The sequence below is a fragment of the Sinocyclocheilus grahami genome, unplaced genomic scaffold (genome assembly GCF_001515645.1).
Source record: "Sinocyclocheilus grahami isolate Dianchi unplaced genomic scaffold, SAMN03320097.WGS_v1.1 scaffold2.1, whole genome shotgun sequence".
NCBI lineage: Eukaryota > Metazoa > Chordata > Actinopteri > Cypriniformes > Cyprinidae > Sinocyclocheilus > Sinocyclocheilus grahami.
This window is the reverse complement of record NW_015505181.1, coordinates 2740019-2758939: the sequence shown is the minus strand read 5'-3', so window position 1 is coordinate 2758939 and position 18921 is coordinate 2740019. Positions and strand designations below refer to the sequence as shown.

The 18921-nt window shown below is 37.7% G+C and overlaps 1 protein-coding gene across 1 annotated transcript in view; it reads right to left on the bottom strand.

Annotated features, from left to right (window-relative positions):
* rassf5 (Ras association domain family member 5) overlaps positions 1-18921 on the bottom strand; it is a 43357-nt gene that overhangs the window by 21588 nt on the left and 2848 nt on the right. The window contains exon 2 of the mRNA XM_016230146.1: positions 2694-2824. Within this exon, the coding sequence (XP_016085632.1) occupies positions 2694-2824 (131 nt within the window). The remainder of the gene's footprint in view (positions 1-2693; positions 2825-18921) is intronic.

Sequence of the window (18921 nt, the reverse complement as noted above, 5' to 3'; positions counted from 1 at the left end):
CACACACACACACACACACACACACACACACACACACACACACACACACACACACACACACACACACACACACAGAGACTCCCTCATATCTCTGTGATTCATCTACATAAGGCCAACGGTCCTCCGCCCTGGCTTCTGGATGCAGAGGTCTGTTAAATCCCTGAAGCCAGTTAGGGGGTGTCTAGCTTCTGTTTTGGCTGTAATTACGTTGTGAGACTCTCTTTATGGGCTATCTGCATTTCCTGTGCATGTCCAGTGTCTGTCTGTGTGCAAAACGGTACATCTCTCTGGGGTGTTTGAATGGCAGTAAAGACAACTATAACACAATTGATGCCAGTGTGACAGGCATATGGACCAACAAAGGCTTTTCTATATAAGGCATGTCTCGTGTTTCATTGCAAAAGATACTCTCATTCAGACTTTTTAATGGAGGCATTCACATGCAAATCACATTGAATAATTCTTAAATCGTTCTGCATAATATATATATACAGTATATACAGTTGTGGTCAAAATTTTACATACACTTTGCAGTATCTGCAAAATGTTCATTATTTTACCAAAATAAGAGGGATCATACAAAATGCATGTTATTTTTTATTTAGTACTGACCTGAAGAAGATATTTCACATAAAATACATTGACATGCAGTCCACAAGAGAAAATAATTGAAGTTGAATTTATAAAAACGACCCCGTTCAAAAGTGTTGTTAACTGGATAATCCACAGCTGTTTTTTGTTTGTTTGTTTGTTTTGTGATAGATGTTCATGAGTCCCTTGTTTGTACTGAACATATGATCCCTCTTATTTTGGTAAAATAATTAACATTTTGCAGATACCGCAAAGTGTATGTACAATTTTGACCACAACTGTATACACACACACACACATTTATTATCTCTTATTCTGTGAAGCTGCATCAAATCAGTGATACAATCTGTAGTTCACAAGACCAAAGCCCTGCCCTGTGTGAGGAGACCACTAATGTGAATTTCATTTCCGTTGAGAAATAACCATAATGCCCTCTGCTGACAGCTCACCATTCAACAGCTCTCAATCTCACTGACAGCACAGGCCAGCTGGGTTTGCTCTTTTCCTGATTTAGAGGAGATAGGAACAGACAGGAGTAGGCCTCATAAATAAGACAGATACACTACAAGTGACGGAAAAGCTTTTTTCAGTAATGACTATTCTGACAACATAAATGCTTTGGAGAGAAATAGGTTATTGGATATCTGATTGGGCTCTAGGTCATACCGTTTTGACCTTTTGGTCAGGCATCACATGCTTTGAAGAGGATGGGCTTTGCTAGAAACTTGGGCAAAAGTAAGTGCATGCCTTTGTGTGTGTGTTGCTGAGGACAGCGTGCCCAAGGCAGGCCCCTGCTGCTCTTCCTCAGTCCCAACTGTGCTGTCACTTCCTGTGTACCCGGGACTAAACTCGCTGCCACTGTAAAATGCAGTTTTACAGTTAAGCATAAGATAATGTGTCCCAGCCAAGCAACCCAGGGAGGATCAGATTCAGTTTCCGCTTCATCCCTTGCATTTCGCTGCATAATTTCATGCTCTCTTTCTAAATTTGGAAAGCTCTCTGCATGTTTCACACAAAAAAGTACCAAAAAGTATCATCCATCACAAAAGCGCCATGAAAGCATCAATATATTCCAACACATTATGTTTTTATTTATTTATTTTTGACATCTGCTTTGGTGCTACTACACTTTTTAGACATGTAGCTAGGGTTTTGAAGTAGCTATAAAATAGCACGGTAAAGGAACACAGCAATCATTTAGTACCATGGCATGTGTCAAAGTACCATAATGTTACTGTTATATGATACCAGTAATATGGAAGTCTGTTTTGCTTTATGGTAAAAAATAAAAAAGGTAATTGTGAGATGAAATTTAAAATAAAAAAATTAACACACTGTATAGTCACAATTATAAGAAACAAAGTAGCAATTATGAGATATGTTGTCACCATGTGAGATATAAATTAGCAGCTGTGAGAAAATCACATTGCAATTATGGGACATAAAGTTGCAATTATGACAAAGTCACACTGTGAGACATATTTGTAAATATAAGTCACATGTGAGATATACTGTATAGTCAAAGTGTAAGATATAAATTTGCAGCTACAAGTCACACCGCAATTATGGGAAATAGTCACAATTATAAGATATAAAGTCACATTGCTATTACAAGAAATAAAGATATAAAGTCACAATTATGAGAAAATGTTGCAATTATGAGATATAATGTCACATTGTGAGACATATATCTGCAAAAGTAAGAAAAAGCCATTTAATGAGATACAATATAGTTATAGTGTGAGATATACATTTGCAGATGTGAGAAACAAAGTCACATTGTTAGATATAAAGTAACCATTACAAGCAACAGTCACAATAATGAGATATAGGCCTGGTTTCATAGATAGGGCTTAGGTTAAGCCAGGATTAGGCAATAGGTCAATTAGGACATTTAAGTAGTTTTTATAAACGTGCCTTAGAAAAAAACATTACTGGTGAGCATCTTGAGACAAAACAAAGGCACTGACATATTTTAAGATCAGGCAGTGCAAGTTTCTTTCAGTTGAAACAGCTCAGATTTACATTTTAGTCTGGGATTAGGTTTAAGACATGTCTGTGAAACCGGGGGATAAAGTCATACTGAACTTGAGTGAACTTACCGTCTCCTGAGGGTCTTTGGCGGCGGGCCTCTGTGGAGCGGGGGTAGATACATCCTCTGTCGGCTGGTCTAGTTGGTTGCAGTCCAGCTGGACAAGCCCCTGACACTCCAAATGACATGTGTAGCTGCAGTCTGGAGGCCAGAGACAAACAGGACACACACAGTCACTAAGCGCACAGACAAACAGCACAGTTTAGAGAGCCAGTGAGGGCTGCCAACACTCTTTCAGCTCCTTTAAAAGAAGAAGGTTTTGAATATGCTGGAGGAGGACTAGGTCATGTGTTTTATTCACTGTAAATGTATGCGTCAGCATGAGCGCCGAAGCCTTGGAGAAAAACTAGACTGGAGCTGGTGATGATAAACTGACAATCTGCATGTTGCGGACATCTGTCTCAGATACATGCACTCCTCAAACTAGAGACAGCAAAGACACTTCAGAATGAACAGCTCTGCAGTGGCACTGTCTCATTTACATTAGACAGAATGCCTGATGTGTCCTCCACATAAACATTAATCATGAAGAGGAATTTAGTCATGTAAGGTTGTCGCGACTCGGTTAAACAGTGCCCTATTCAATCTCAACTAACTTGACCCAAAACAGATGTTTATATAAATCAGAAGACCTTGTTTATTTTATTCAATGCCAAGTATAGCAGCTGTAACCTCTATTACAGAGATAGCAATTGTGCTTTTTATTAGTCATATCAAGTACATAGTTTTTGTGTGTGGTGCCATCTAGTGGATGTCTGATATAAAACACTGCACAGTTTGCACAGGAAGAAGTGAATCTTTTTCACTTACACTTAATTATTGCTTAAGAGACGCATTTCAAAAATTAAAAAAATCTAATAAATATATGCCTATATATAATATTAGACATATAATAAAATAGAATAATTGAATATAACAAAATAATAAAAATATTAAATATTTTAAAATAAAATGTATAAAAATGATAAAATAATACAAATAATTTGTTATTTGAAAAAATATCATATATAAATAGAATTCAAATATACTAAAATTAAAATGTGATAAAAAATAACTTCTAAATGCATTTATTTAAGTTTTGCCTCTTTGTCGCCATCTCTGTTTGAAAACCTGGAAATGCAGCTGTGTGTGGAATTATCTAGCTTGCGTGGGTTGTGAGTCGGCACGGCTCCAGCGCGGATTAATCTAATGTTCTGTAGAGTATGTGTGGCAGTCAGTCACTGCATCGGTGTGGCTATTTACTGTACTTCGTAATCACAGATTCTAGCCTTCGTCTTGGAATATGACCCAAATAAGAATTTTCACCGTATATTGTCATCTGAACAAGTAACAAGTCTGCCACGTTTGTTCTGGCCAACTGAGAAATAAAGCATTACCATAAATCTCGCTACCAATGGTGATTAAATCTAAAGATCTGTTAGCTCTTATCACATCAAACCATTCAAATTATTATTATTGTTATACTTTACTCTTAAATGATTCATGTTAACAACATCAGCATTGGTGACTATGAGTATAGTGTGTATTAGCATGTAGATTTCAATTTCTGCACAGTCTAATCTAATTGTCATACTCTTCGAATTTCATATTAAGAAATTATTTTAACCCAAAAAGCAAATTATGCTCCCTTTGAACTGGTTTTCTTTAAAATACACTTTAATTTACTTTTGTAATCTCAGGCTATCTGTAATCAGAAACACATTTATAACTGGAATATAATTTCATTTCATTCACATGTGTTTCATAAACACATAATCCTTTCTGAATTACAATCCGCCATCAAAATGATACATTTAATTATTCCAGCTGCTGTGAGAAAAGCTACCCGTACCACTCAAATTAGAAAACATTATTATAAGATAACCGTTGTGAATCGGGCTAAAGTAAGGCGATAGTTTTGAACACTGGCTGGTTATGTACTTGCTCAAATATTGATTTCGGATCATTTTTAACCAAAAAAAGTTACAGACTGCAGCTTTAAATTTAAAAACTAATTTAAAAGAAAATATAATCTTATATAATATCATATAATATATTTATATAATATAAAAATATAAAATATTCTCAATTGGGTTACAATCAGGGTTTACATCAGTGGTCTCCAAACTCTGTCCTGGAGGGCCAGTGTCCTGCAGAGTTTAGCTCCAACCCTAATTAAACACACCTGAACCAGCTAATCAAGCTCTTACTAGGCATACTAGAAACTTCCAGGCAGGTGTGTTGAGGCAAGTTGGAGCTAAACTCTGCAGTTTGGAGACCCTTGGTTTACATGGTAACAGAGTGGGAAAAGCACACTCGCTAGATGTCGCCACTGTGCCAACGACATCAAAGGTTAACGGAGGCCAATGAAATAAGTTTATTAAAGTGCTGGAACAGACAGCTGCTGTTTAATTTGAGCCAAGAAACGTTTCATTGACACGGGGGTTAATTTTTTCCTCCCGTAATTGCCCATCCAGTCATCTTTTTCCACATATTTGCATTGGAAAGTAGCATATTTTATTAAAAAACTGGTGCAAACTGACCTCATCATCCTAAAATTCCCATTAGCATCCTAACAGAGATAATAAAATGACCTCAGACCAGCACAGAAAGTAAATTCACGTGCAAAAAAAAAAAAAAGCACTCTGAGAGCATGTATATTCATTGCACACAGCCACACAGTAACCAAGGAAACGACACTGAGCCACTGGATATTCTCCAGCACAGGCTGACCGTGATTTTACATGACACGGTATCCTGCAGTGTGGCTGCAGTGTTATATATACTGTATAAATAGTCTGTAGCCAACAACACAATGTTCTTTAGTGATAATGGCATAGAAATGGGCTTTTGTTTTGCTTTCAATACAGTCAAATGATAACAAAGATGACTAAGGTATCTGTCTCTACACACAGAGGAAGTGACAGATGTCAACAGTGAATACTGATTGATTATCAGCGGATTGATTATCAGTGCCAAACACATTGCTACTGTCATTGTGGAATGGAGATTACAAATGCTAAAAGCCTCTACACAACACTGATAACTCGCATGGAAAATGGACGTCAGTTTCGATGGTCTGTCACCACAACACTGGCAAAATATAAATCTTCAGTGGAGTGTTGGGCGAGACTATGAGAGAGAGTGTCCAAACCAAACTGAATGACTCCGGGTCAGGAAATGCATTATGGGAGGAGGCTTCCGTCCGTTTCTGACTCTCACCTTCAACCTCAGCCTGATATCAACAGTGTGGTTTAATGCAACACCCTGATAACTTTACGCAGCAATGTGTGACATGATGGCACCAAAATGGGTGCCATCATGTCTCTCTAATATACATGTGTAAAAAATTACTTCACCAATAAACTTGTCACGAATCCGGTCCATGAACTTCCAATTTCATTGACTCTCGCACTACACACTGTTGCGCATCACCCTGGACTACATTTCCCATCATGCATTGCACTGACTAGAATGTAGTCCGGGGTGATGTGCAACAGTGTGTAGTGCGAGAGTCAATGAAATTGGAAGTTCATGGACCGGATTCGTGACAAAACTGACTTTTATATTGTAGACATTTTCAAAGCACAATAACAAAAATCAGATTTTTAACAGACTGGCATTTCATCATTACATCTTTTTTTACATCATCTTCAAGGTGAATACGACTGGCAGGTACCAACCTCTGCCTGGAATGTAAAACCACTCCCAAACAAGAGGTCCACAAAAATCAAATAAACTCAATAAAACGTCCACCTTTCCAGATTTAGTTAATCTGGTAATTACATTGTTTTCTATTTATACAGTAAGTATTATTTAAACCACCATTCAAAAGTCTGGAAACACTTGAGTATTATAAAGGTTTTCTTAGCAATGGCTACTAAAAATGACATCCACAAATCACAGATAAAAATTTAATTTTGAAATATATTATTTACTATAATAATATTTGTTTATTAAATTAAAAAAATGTATAATATTGCTGTTTTGTATTTTGATCAATTAAATGCTACATTGATGAACAGGAGAGTAATTTTCTTTGATGTTTTAGTGTTTCTACACTAAAACAGTTTTGTTTTATAATCTTTTGCTGCTGTTATGACCTCATACTGATTTTCATTAAGGTTTTTTTTTTTATTTTGTAGACGATAATGAACACAGGAAGAAAAATTTGCATCGTGTCAATAATTACATTAAAACAACAATAATTTAAATTAAAACATCCTTGATGGGGGAAAAATCACAAGACATGAACAAGGTACTAACAATGAATTTTAAGAAGAAAAAAATGTAAAAAATATATATATATATGAATAATTATAATAAAATAAATACATATTTTTTTTAATTTTAAGATGCGTAAATGGAAGATGCACTGTTAATAAAAACTGGTAAACTAAAGCACAGAGACTATGGCTTGTTTGTACTTGTGATCAGTTTACAACAAGTATACATTTTGCCTTCTAAAATCTAAAGTCCTGATGTTCGGGTGGAAAAAAGTCCACGTTCAATTTGTTTGTCAAACACACTCATGTAGAGAAAAGTCTAATGAACACTTTATATATTTTCCCAGAGGCACATTAAACTGTGACCCCAGATTATTTGTTAAGCCGCAGACCCTTATGCAGAGAGCGGTCATACTCGTGTTCTTATTTAACGTAAGGGTCATTGCTATAGAAACTACATGGATAGAAAATTGCAGCATAGTTTACATAACCTGGAAATGCTGCAGTGCTGCTATAAAACAGGAGTGCTGGTGATAGAGGAGGTCAAACTCTTGTCCTTGTCACATTAAGCACAATGTTTATTCGGCCATGTGTGGAATTTCCTCAGTACGAGAGGTCAAAAACACATCTCTGGGACTGTCCCTTTAAAACATCACTACCCACTAGAACATGGTCACTTCCTCTTGGAGTTAACCACGTCTGTTGATCAGAAGAAACATTGTGGTTGTTTAGCTGGAAAAGTGTGCCAAACTCCCCTCCGATAGCTGGAATGTAAGGGGGAGTTTATAGAGGGAACGAGAACACTGATGCCTTTTTGTCCCTCACGCGCCTTCTCGCCTCACACTTCCTTCTGACATTTCTAATCTCCCCCTTCTCTTCCATACATCAGCATTTTTCCACCTCAGGAGTCACAGTTCCTTCTCAGAGCCGCGGTTCATATGCATCCCAGCTGTACGCACCCTCCTACCACCTCTTTCACTCTGTGTCGCTCTCTGTTTCTCGGATTCTGCATCAGTCAGCAGCATTTTCTGCTATTCCTTTCTCTCGGCCAAGTCAGAGAACCTGACCCTATAACCTTGCTGTGAATCTTTTTTTTCATGATTCAAGGATGCCCTTCATAACAAAAGTGAAGATTCATTGGCTCATTTCATAGAGCACTGAAGCGATGACATATTTTTGTAGGCCAAAATCTGAAAACGAGTATTTTAGCACTCAAAGTTCCATCGTCCTGAAGTCAATTGGTGCGTCTGAACATGCCTACTTCAAAACTATACAGTATGCAAAAAGAGTAGTATGTCTGTAGTCAAAACAGTAGTCAAAATCTACTAGGCCGCCTGAGATTCTGGAGTGTGCATTCGATCGAAGGACACTTTACTTTCCCATGAGGCCACGGGAGAGGATTTGTGAATGACGGTGAAGCAACGCAACTGATGCTGGATATAGTATGCCCGATTTGCATTCATCAAGAATCATAAACATTTGTTGGTCACAAAGCTTATTTTCTGCAGTAATCTAAAAGCAATGGAAAAATCATGTTGGGTTTTTGTTGAGGGAATCAGGGTGATGCTAGCTTTATTGTGTTGGCACGCAAAAAAAAAAAAAACCGTAATCACTGCAGTGCTCTATTCACACACAACAAGGAATCATATTCCAACAACCTGGTCCCAGTGGAACCTATCTGACTGAACCCTGTAATTTAAGCCTAAATTAATGTTTCTAAATTAGAAACAGACACAAACACACAGCAGTTCGACAGAAACCCACTGGTTCATTCAAACAGCAACAAATGTGCTGAAGTAAAGAACCTTTCTGTAGACTCACATACAATGACCTCTCTTTATCAGAGACCCGATGAGTGTGTAGTCTTTTAAAACATGTGTGTTTCTATTATATCAAGTAAGTATAGCTATACTTTACCATTCATAGAGATTCATGGGATAATAGCCGTGGGTAATTAGTCTGTAATTAAACTGAACAGATCTCTTCTGTCTTAAGAGAGACCACAAAACAATATCTGACCTTTTTTTCCAGGTGGATTTTTTTCTAAATCTTTGTTTGAAAGTTATTAGAAAGATATTAAAATTATGGCTGGAAAAACATGAGCAACCCAAAACAGAAAAAAAGTGACTGAACTGTGTTACTTTCGATCAAATGAACAATTTATTACATAAAAATTTATGCTGGTAATAGAATTTGTCAAGAAAAAAAAAAAATATATATATATATAAAAAAAAAAAAAAATATATATATATATATATATATATATATGTTAAATATATGTATTTTATTATTGTATTGTTATAGATATATATTGCATATTTTTTATTTTCTAAATTATATTTTTTATTTAAAAATCCAACACACTCAAAATGCTTTTTTAGTTCCTTGCTCTTATTAGGATACTGCAAGAGAAAATAAAATATTGTTGTTATCCAGGGAGGAATTAACCCACAGTAAAACAATATCTGGCACTTTGTGTTTATACCCTATTAAAACATAATGAACAGAAATAGCCCCATCCCATTAATGCTTAGCTTAGGGAAAGCAAGAACTACCGAGGAGTAAAGTATTGACAGTGCAAATCAAGATGGTTTGTCTTGTGAAGCATGGGCAAGACCTTTTAGATGCTAAAGATGCCAAAAGAGCACTAAAATCCAATCTATTGGATTTAATAAGCTGCACTGGTCAGGTCACTGTGGACCTGAACACATGCCACGGACACAGCCTCACATGTACAGCTCGCTTATTCACAGAGAATGTCAACTTGAGCCTGATTGCAGTAGGCTGTGGGCTGAAAATTGTCCATTGAAATTGAAAATAATTGTGAAGGGTGAATCGTTAGTGACAAATAAGATAAAGAAATATGTGTCAAGTGTTTACTTTGAACACAGATGCTGACAAAGTCTGAATACAGACAGGTTTGTTTAGGCTCTTATCAGCATTTCATAGCCAAGCTTTCACAATCAAGCTCACACAGACAGATTCAGTATCAATTTGAGCTGACAGAATACTTCTATACTTCAGCATCTATAGTTATGTTAATGGGTCGCCAGATGAAGGTTTTGTGGCCATGTTCACACTGCAGCTCATTCTGGCCAAGAACAATTTACTTGAAAAGAAAAACTACAACTGACTCAACAAGTAAAGGGACCAACCACAGATTATTTACTATATATGTGCTGTTTACACTAACAGGTTTATATGAAAAAGGTTATGCTACAATATTAGACTGACATGAAAAAAGTAAAAAAAATACTAAATACATTTCAGTGAAGTAACTGACTGTGTGTGTGTGTATATATATATATATATATACATATATGCTATCAACGATTATATAAATTAATTTTTATATATGCTACAAATTTTTACATGATTACAGTTGACTGTTTTAGTCATTAATCTGGACTATTAGCATTTGTTAACCTTATTCAAACACTCAAAACTTCAATAATAAACTTTAAATTCTGCTTGAGAAGTTGGCTATTTACTTAATGTAAAATTCACACCACCCTCATCCACAGCAGTGCATCAGTGTGTGCGGGAGCTGATGGCTAACGTCATCATGAAGCAGAAAGGGTGAGAAAAGTACTGCCATCATCTCATGCACTCGTCAACTCATAGGCATTTCCGAACCAGTGACTAAAAAAGGCTCATATTTGACAAACAGCTTTAATGCTAATTGGAATGGCCATTAGAAAGTGTAGTCTAGTAGGAGTTAAGAGCCAGATGTGACACCATTATCAGAGCACTCAGTCTGTTGTTCTGAACTGACACTTTCAAATGTTACTACATGCTACTTGTCCATGTCTATAAAAAAAAGCAATGTTATGAAAACCTCAGAACACAGGCCATCACATTCAGATGCAAAACCATCAATCTCATCCAAAGACTTTCTTTGAAACTAATAAAAAAAAGAAGTCTCATTAGTATATCTTACTTTTTATTCAAATATGATACAAAGTGAACAGAAAGGAAGTTAACTTGCACTAAAGCAGATCACTTTTTTTCATTATGCTTGTGTACTCTATCCCAGTCTCTGACTACTCAAAGAGGGATTCCGGTCCGGATCAATGGGAAATTCAATTTCAATTCCCTTGGCTTCTGATCAAATTGTCATTTTGCCGAAAACAGCACTGAGATCAAATTCATCCATGGATGCCTGGGTGTCTAACTTGACTTCATAGAAAACAAACGATCCGTGAGAAATAGAGACAGGAATTCATCTGATATGGTATATTGGGTCAATTTGATTCCACAAAAACAACGTACACTGTAAAAAATAAGTGTAATTTTAACTGTAAAATTTTGTAAAAACGCTACAGAAAAAAAATGTTAATAGGTTAACAGTAAGTTCCCGTACTATATACAGGGAAAAACTGTAAAATATCTAACCAGACATTTCATGTACTTTTACAGTAAAATGCTGTTAATTTTACAGTTTTTAGAAGTAAAAATAACAAATCAATGTATAATTTAGTCAAAAACTGTAAACTGATATTCCCAGAATTCCCAGCATGACACTCCACATTTGAAAGTATTTTGTTTAAATAATCATGCTTTTTTAATAGTTTTTGTTATTAGTTATGTATATTTGGGCTTTATGTTTCATCTTCTGTTGTTTAATGAAAGTTGAATGCATTATTTAAGTATCATGTGTGTTACCATGATGGTGTTTTGTGTTTGCATGAATGTGCACCTTCTATATATTAGTATATACTTCTGCTTGTGGCGAAGCTACTTGTGATGAGCTTTGATTCTTCATGTGGCTTTCTCTTTTACCACCTGCATTATTATGGTGGTTGTCAGTATGTTAAAGGTACAAAACAGATTTTAATAGCACTGTGGATTGTTGAATTTACTGGTTTACATTCAAATCTTCTTGTTTGTAAATTACAGTTTTATACAGTTTTGGCCGTAAATGTGTTTACAGTTTTTCTGTATTTTTTACAAAATTATTCTGGCAACCACAGCTGCCAAAATGATTTTGTAAAAACTACAGATTTTTTTTACAGTGTAACACACAGACAAGGAGAATTCATACAAACTTCCTAAGATTAATAAGTGGTGCTTTGTAAGGCAAGCATTTTGCTAAATTTGGGCGGTTTGTTGAGGAAATAGATTCTATTACTTTATAAGCAACACTCTAGAAATCACCAAGAACACCCTAAAGATCACCCAAAACCCCCTAGAAACCTCTAGAGATCAACTAGAACACAACTCCATAAAAGTGCCCAAGAGATCAGTCAGAGCACTCAATCAACTGCACAGCAACATGTTTACAACCATTTAAAACAATGAAGCTACTGCATAACACCCTGGCAATCACCCACCACACTTGAGCAAGTTTTTCACAGGCAAGGTCAGTTTGTTTAGAGGATGTAAATTTAGTTTGCGTCATGTTTCTGAACAGAATCAGGTAAATCTGGTGTTGAAAGGGTGGCTATAGTACAAATAAGAATTATCCTGACTCCATGCATGATTACATCGCACTCTGTCTGCCTGGTTTACTGGCACATTCTAGAACCACAGAAGCTTTTAGCGGCTGAGTTACAGATCAATGTCTATTCAACACATGAACGGACAACAATAGATACAACAAGAGAGAGAAAACGAGACCGAGAGGGAAAGAAAGAGACTAAGAGAGCAGGAAAGGAGAACGAGAACGTGATGCGGCATCAAGAACAGAACAAGGCTATTTAAGGAAGCCACTGCGGAGTTCTGTGACTGAAGCCTAATTGGCAGTTCTAGTCACAGGGGATAAAAGTACATTACGTTTGAGTCTCACAGTCACTTACTAACCTAAACCCCATTTTATCTCAGTCCCCTTCCACATATTTCTCATCTCTCGGTCTCAAGTTACCTGATAACACGAGGGTCCCGCTACTGCTGGAGCGCCGCAGCATGCGGAGGCCCTCGGACCAGGAGCGGGACTTGGGCAGGCGGCGGAAGAACCGTCCCAGGCGCTTGGAGACCTGTCCAAAGCAGGCGCTGGCCACCGCCTCCTCCGTCCTCATCTCCGGCAGCATGACCGCCGCTATCTGCGGCCTGTTGCGGCCATGACCCCAGTGCCACCACTGCGTCCCGCTCCAGGTGCCAGTCCGTGAGTGGCCACCGTCCCGGTTGAGGCTGGGCGCCCGCGGTTCCGTGTCGTCGTAGTGTGGGCTCCCTGCACCAGTCGCTCCTGTGTGTCCACCATCGCAGGGCTGCGCTCGGTTTTGTGTTGTGCACTGAACACCCCCCCTCCCTGCCTTTTTGCCACCCTGCACCCCTACCCTCTGACACAATCCCCCCCTCCGCTGACTGGTACTCTCTCTCCAGGTCTTCTCTCTCTGTGTCCGTGCTCCTGTTTTTCTCACGCAGTGCAGAACTCGTACCAGCTCAGACTGCACCCACTCATTTTGCTCTCTGCAGCATGTTTTTCAATGAATCCTTAAAGGCACAGCCACACTGCTCTCCTCCCTTCTACTCTCTTTATCCTCTCCCTCCCTGTCCTTCTCTCTCCATCTCCATCGATCTGTCAATCTCTCTCTCTTCCTCCCTCTGTGCCTCTCTCCTGTTACTCTGTGCCATCATGCCACTTCCTGTGCGAGAATACAGTCCCACGATTGGAGAAACCTGTTGTCCTGAAGGATGTCTCAAGTTGTGATTTGGATGTTAGCCCTCCACTCTACACCTTCCTAATTCTCTCTTGTGAATATTTATAAAAAAGAGAATTGAGAGCAGCGTCTTGCTCCATTTCTCTCAACAACAACTATTATAGCATCAATGAAGGTTTACCTACAACGTGATAACCTCCATGAATCACCTCACCCTCATGTGTGACTCCTTGCACATATTCCAATTTAGACATGTTCGATCAAAATAAACGTATATTACTGATCTAATACCTCAGTAATGCACCTCATATTCCAATTTAGAGATTCAGAGGTTTGGTCATCCCAAAATAAATTCATTTGAATTAGCTACTACCTTAATAATGCACCTCATATTTCAATTTAGACATTTAGCAGTTTGATTATCGTGAAGTCACATTCATGATTCAATATCTCAGTAATGCATCCCATATTCCACTTTAATGATTCAGAAGTTTGATAATCCATAAATTAAAGCATATTAATCTTCAACAAACTCATTAATGCAACCCATATTCAAATTCAGAGGTTGAATTATTCAAAAATAAATATATTTTGATGATCTACTAACTAAAAAAAATGCACCTTTTATTTCACTTTCAAGATTTAAAGGTTTGGTTATCATAAAATAAAACATATTATTGATTTCTTACATCAACAAGTGCATTAAAACATTTCATTCAAATGTAGAGATTCAGAGGTTGGATTCATATTAATATATAAAATAAATTCATAAATTGATCATAAATGCATTTTAATGGTCTAATCAATGCTTGAATAATACACCTCAAAACACCTTACTTGAATCATGAAACAACTGATTTACATTCATAAAACAAAACTTGCCCCAGTTAACCAAATAATATCATAATGTTTAGACAAAACCTAGAACAAATACTAAGCAGTGCATATTTTGCATTTGACTTCTGTTGACAATAATAGATGGGGTGGCACATTTCCTGCTGTCTGCAACCAGAAGAGAGAGCGAGTCTGAGAGAAATAGAGGAAGAGAGAAGTAGCCAAGGGCAGCCTAATTATAGCCTGAGATAACTCCCAACAGTTCTGCCACACTTTTGCGTATACTCACTCCTCCTGTTCAGCAAGAACTGCCCCATACGCCCCATCACAGACCTCATTAACACATCTTTACTTCACACATGCATGAAACACAGCCCACTCTACACCTCCAACTCAAACTGACTGCCTGATACTAATATCCAACCAACGAAGCCTTCATGCAATAGCTGCCTATCCTGCCTCTGAATACCGTGAAGCCACAGTACTGAAACAGGAAATTATGATTTAATAGGCCCAGTCCATCTGTCGCTTGAGGTGAATGTTGTATTGAGAAAGTAGACAAAGCTTCTGCTGTATAACCGTGTGTTTCAACAAAGTTGACTCTGTGCACACATAACCACTAAAACATCTATGACATGAATAACATGTTTTCAATGGGTTTTTGTGGTGCACACAGTCAGGGGGTTAATTTAGATTGAAAAATGAAGAATTGGGGAAGCAGGAAACTTGTGATGTAAAAGCTATAAATGTTTCAGTTTCAGTTGAAAGACAGGACAGCCTAGTAATGCCAATGTAAGACATGTAACACATTACATTTCCCCAGCAGCATCCCTTTACCTCACCGAGGCCAAAAGGAAGACATTCCTCTTTCTAGTATTACAGTCTGTCTGAAACTTTTAATTAAAAAATCAATCCGATGTCTGACTGGCATCTATAAGCTATAATCCATCTGCAATATGGCTAAACACAGTTTTACTCTAGCTTGGATTAAACTCAAAGGCAGACAGGCAGCATCCCTCCACTGCAGACGGGATGGGTGCTGAATTGGGTGGGGGAGGTTGCCAAAAACTCACCCAGATTAGGCAAATAAAGCCAGACAGAAGGAGAGGGAGAGAAAAGGTAAGACTGATGCTTTGAGACAGGCCCATGCAGTGAGGAACCCTTTTTAAGACACCCTCTCACTCAGTTAACTCTGAGTCACACTAGCAGGGAGGTGGAGCGTCACATGAACAGGCAACCTGAAGAGAAATCACTCATTCTCCTTCATTAAACCTGCTGTGACTCAGCATAACACATATCCTTCATATAAAGGGAATATAATTCAGAAACTGAACTCTATAATGGTAGTTCTAAATGCAATAGAGCATGAAGTACGTCTTTCACAATCCGTTTAGCTAAGCGTCTGTGCAATCGATGACTGATGAGAGGTTTCAGGTTTTGACAGTGTATGTTGGCTGAGCAAGAAAAAGCAGCCTTAGAGGAACATTTTATTGCTCAAAGGATTCTTTTAGAGCTCAGGGGATTTCATAGAGATTTCAAATGCTTTCATACAAATTTCTTGAATTTTAAATGAGAGTATTGCTTGTATACGGTAAGAGAATACAATGGTAAAGAAATGCTCAAAAATGTGTTAACATCTACCTTAAAGGGGTCATATGATGCAATTTAAAGATCATTATTTTGTGTATTTGGTGTAACAGAATATGTTGACATGCTTTAATGTTCAAAAAACACATTATTTTTCAAATACTGTACATTATTGTAGGTCCTATATGCCCCACCTCTCTCAAATGCTTCGTTTTCTACAAAGTCCCTCCTTCCGACAAGCGCAGTCTGCTCTGATTGGCCAGCTGTCCCAGTGCATTGTGATTGGCCGAACACCGCAAGCACTCGTCGGAAATGTAACGCCCCTTACCATAATCGCGAGCTTCATCTTTCAAAATAAATGTAAAGACAGTACATAATGTCATTAGTTTTACCATCAGTTCAAGCCCGAAAGGGGAACAGACACAGTAATGATGCAGTACACCTGCCGCGGTTAAGACAGCTGACTCCACTTTAATGTGACGCTGTCTCGCTCTCTCTCTCTCACACACACACACACACACGTGAGCACACACACACACACACACGATGCGCAAAACTTCGCATTTGAACAGTCAACAGCAAATACTTAAACTAGTAACAAAACATACTTACAGTAGCTGATTCAGAAGCGCCAGATTGTCATAGCAAAGTCAGAATTACCTCCTCTCCTAGGTTCACGAAACGATTGTCCATAAAATGCATTGCTGTTCTGTTGTAAGTGATCTTAAAGATTCCTAAATGCATCCACTTTCGGAAGGCCAAATAAAGTGCTTTTGCTTTCGCCTAGAAACACACAGCGTCTCCCTGACATGACTGCTTCAACACTAACTGCGGTTACTGAAACACGCCTTCTTTCTTTGCGTGAACATTTGGGCGCATTATGCAAATATTCCCACATAGTGACCTAGATATGTGGGGGCGTGTTAGAACGAGCCGTTTTAGGGGGGCGTGGCAGAGTCTTAACTTTTATAAAGAATATCTCTTTGGTTTTGAGACTTTAGTCTTTGCAACTTCAGGGATCTTATCTATGCACAATCAGCTTGTAACACTCCAGAGAGAAAGGAAAACTTGAAATCGCATCATATGACAATGCAGACTGGTCCAAAATTATTTAACGGCACTGAATCAACTTAAATACACCAAGTTAGACCCAAAAAAAAAAAAAAAAACTAAACTGAAATGTTGGATCAGGTAGAAACAGCTCCCTTTTAAGGCAACAATTTTTACCACTTTTTACAGTGTAGAGCTATAAAAAATAATGTGTACTGAATACCACAGGTCAGATAATCTTGGAAAAAGTTGATAAGAAATGTTTAAAGTCATATTTAATGACTTTTTATTGTAGACTTTTGTTACTTGGTGAATGAGTGAAGTGCCAGACATACTCCTCTGAAACTGTAGAGGGGACTTTTAAAGGGATTCATCCAAAAATGAAAACTCTCCCTCATACCTGTATGACTTCCTTTCTTATGGAAAACACACACACACAATATATTTTGAAAGCCAGTGGGGTACAAACAACATTGTACTTTCATTTTATGGACAAAACACCTTATTTTTTATTCTATGTTCTGCAGAAGGTTGTATAGGTTTGGAACAACATAAGGGTGAATAAATGTTGACAGAACTTTAATTTTAGTTTGAACTATTTATTTTTTCCCCTCAAACATCTGAGAATCAGGTGACTTCAGCAAAAGTCTCTATTTGTTCTGTTTTGAATCGTATTGTTGTCTAGGAGAAACAATCGAGATATTAAAGAGAACTGATTTGTGATTTTTCTTTCCTTTCGGAGAGAGTATGAGCACAAACTTGGAGCTGTTTATAGGCGAACGTAACCACTGATGTGCTCTGACTGCCTCTTTCATTCAGTGTGTATAATTACTGGCTGTGTGCACTAAAATAGTGATCTGTAGTAGTCAAGATGCTCCATCTTTAGCCCGTCTGCACCACTGCAACCTCTTAAATACACCATTTCCCAGCATGCTCCAAGACACTTCTAAACAAAAAAGCAACAGTTACAACAATGTTGTGCTTTCCCCATGAGTGACTTTTGGTCATGTGCAATAACTCTGCTAGGGGCGTCTCAACACAGGAACTACAAACCAATGCTTATGGTAGAAGCATATCAGGACATGCTCATGGAATGCTACACAAAACCCCCATGAACTGAAAATGGCAAAATTTCGATTTTGGAAATCCCCAAAGTATCCCAAAGTGAATCTGAATGACAAACCACAACAAAACTACCAGGAAAAATCACACCCAACCCTGACATTTAAAATGAAAGATTGAAGAGAAAGAGGAACAAGTGCTTAAAACTCCTGTGGTTTCAATGAAAATAGTGGAACTCTATGAAATGTGATAAGGAGCTTCAGCAAACACACTACATTTTCACGGCTCAGTATGGGAGAGATACAACATTCTGCTCCACTGGCTGTAAATATTCAATCTTGAGGTGAACTGCTCCTTTAAGTACAACTTAAAAATAGAAATGGGAATTAAAGGGGACAGTTCACCCAAAAATGAAAATTCTGTTATCATTTATGCACTTTCATGTTTTTCCAAACCTGTATGACTTTCTTCTGTGAAACACTAAACAAGATATTTTGAAGAATGTTTCAACCATTTCAGTCGATACAACTAAAGTCAATGGGGTCCAAAACAACAATGTACCCATTGACTTTCATTGTATGGTCAAAAAAATAGAAGAACAAAAAGCTTAATTTTCATTTGTGGGTGAACTATGCCTTTAAAAGGACTATTTATAAAGAAAGATAATAAAGAACAGACTAAAGAGATGCCCAAATGTGACTTTTCACTGCACTGGAAGGGCAGAACAGTCATTGGGGTTAATGTATAATCCTAGAATCATCCCCAACTTTTAAATGATACACTCCATAAACCCATGCAATTTCACTGTCTGCCTCTTATAAAGCTGTTCACTGCAGTACCTTTTCCAACAGAGAACTGCTGACAAACTGCTAACTCAGCAACGCTTTACACATGCACACAC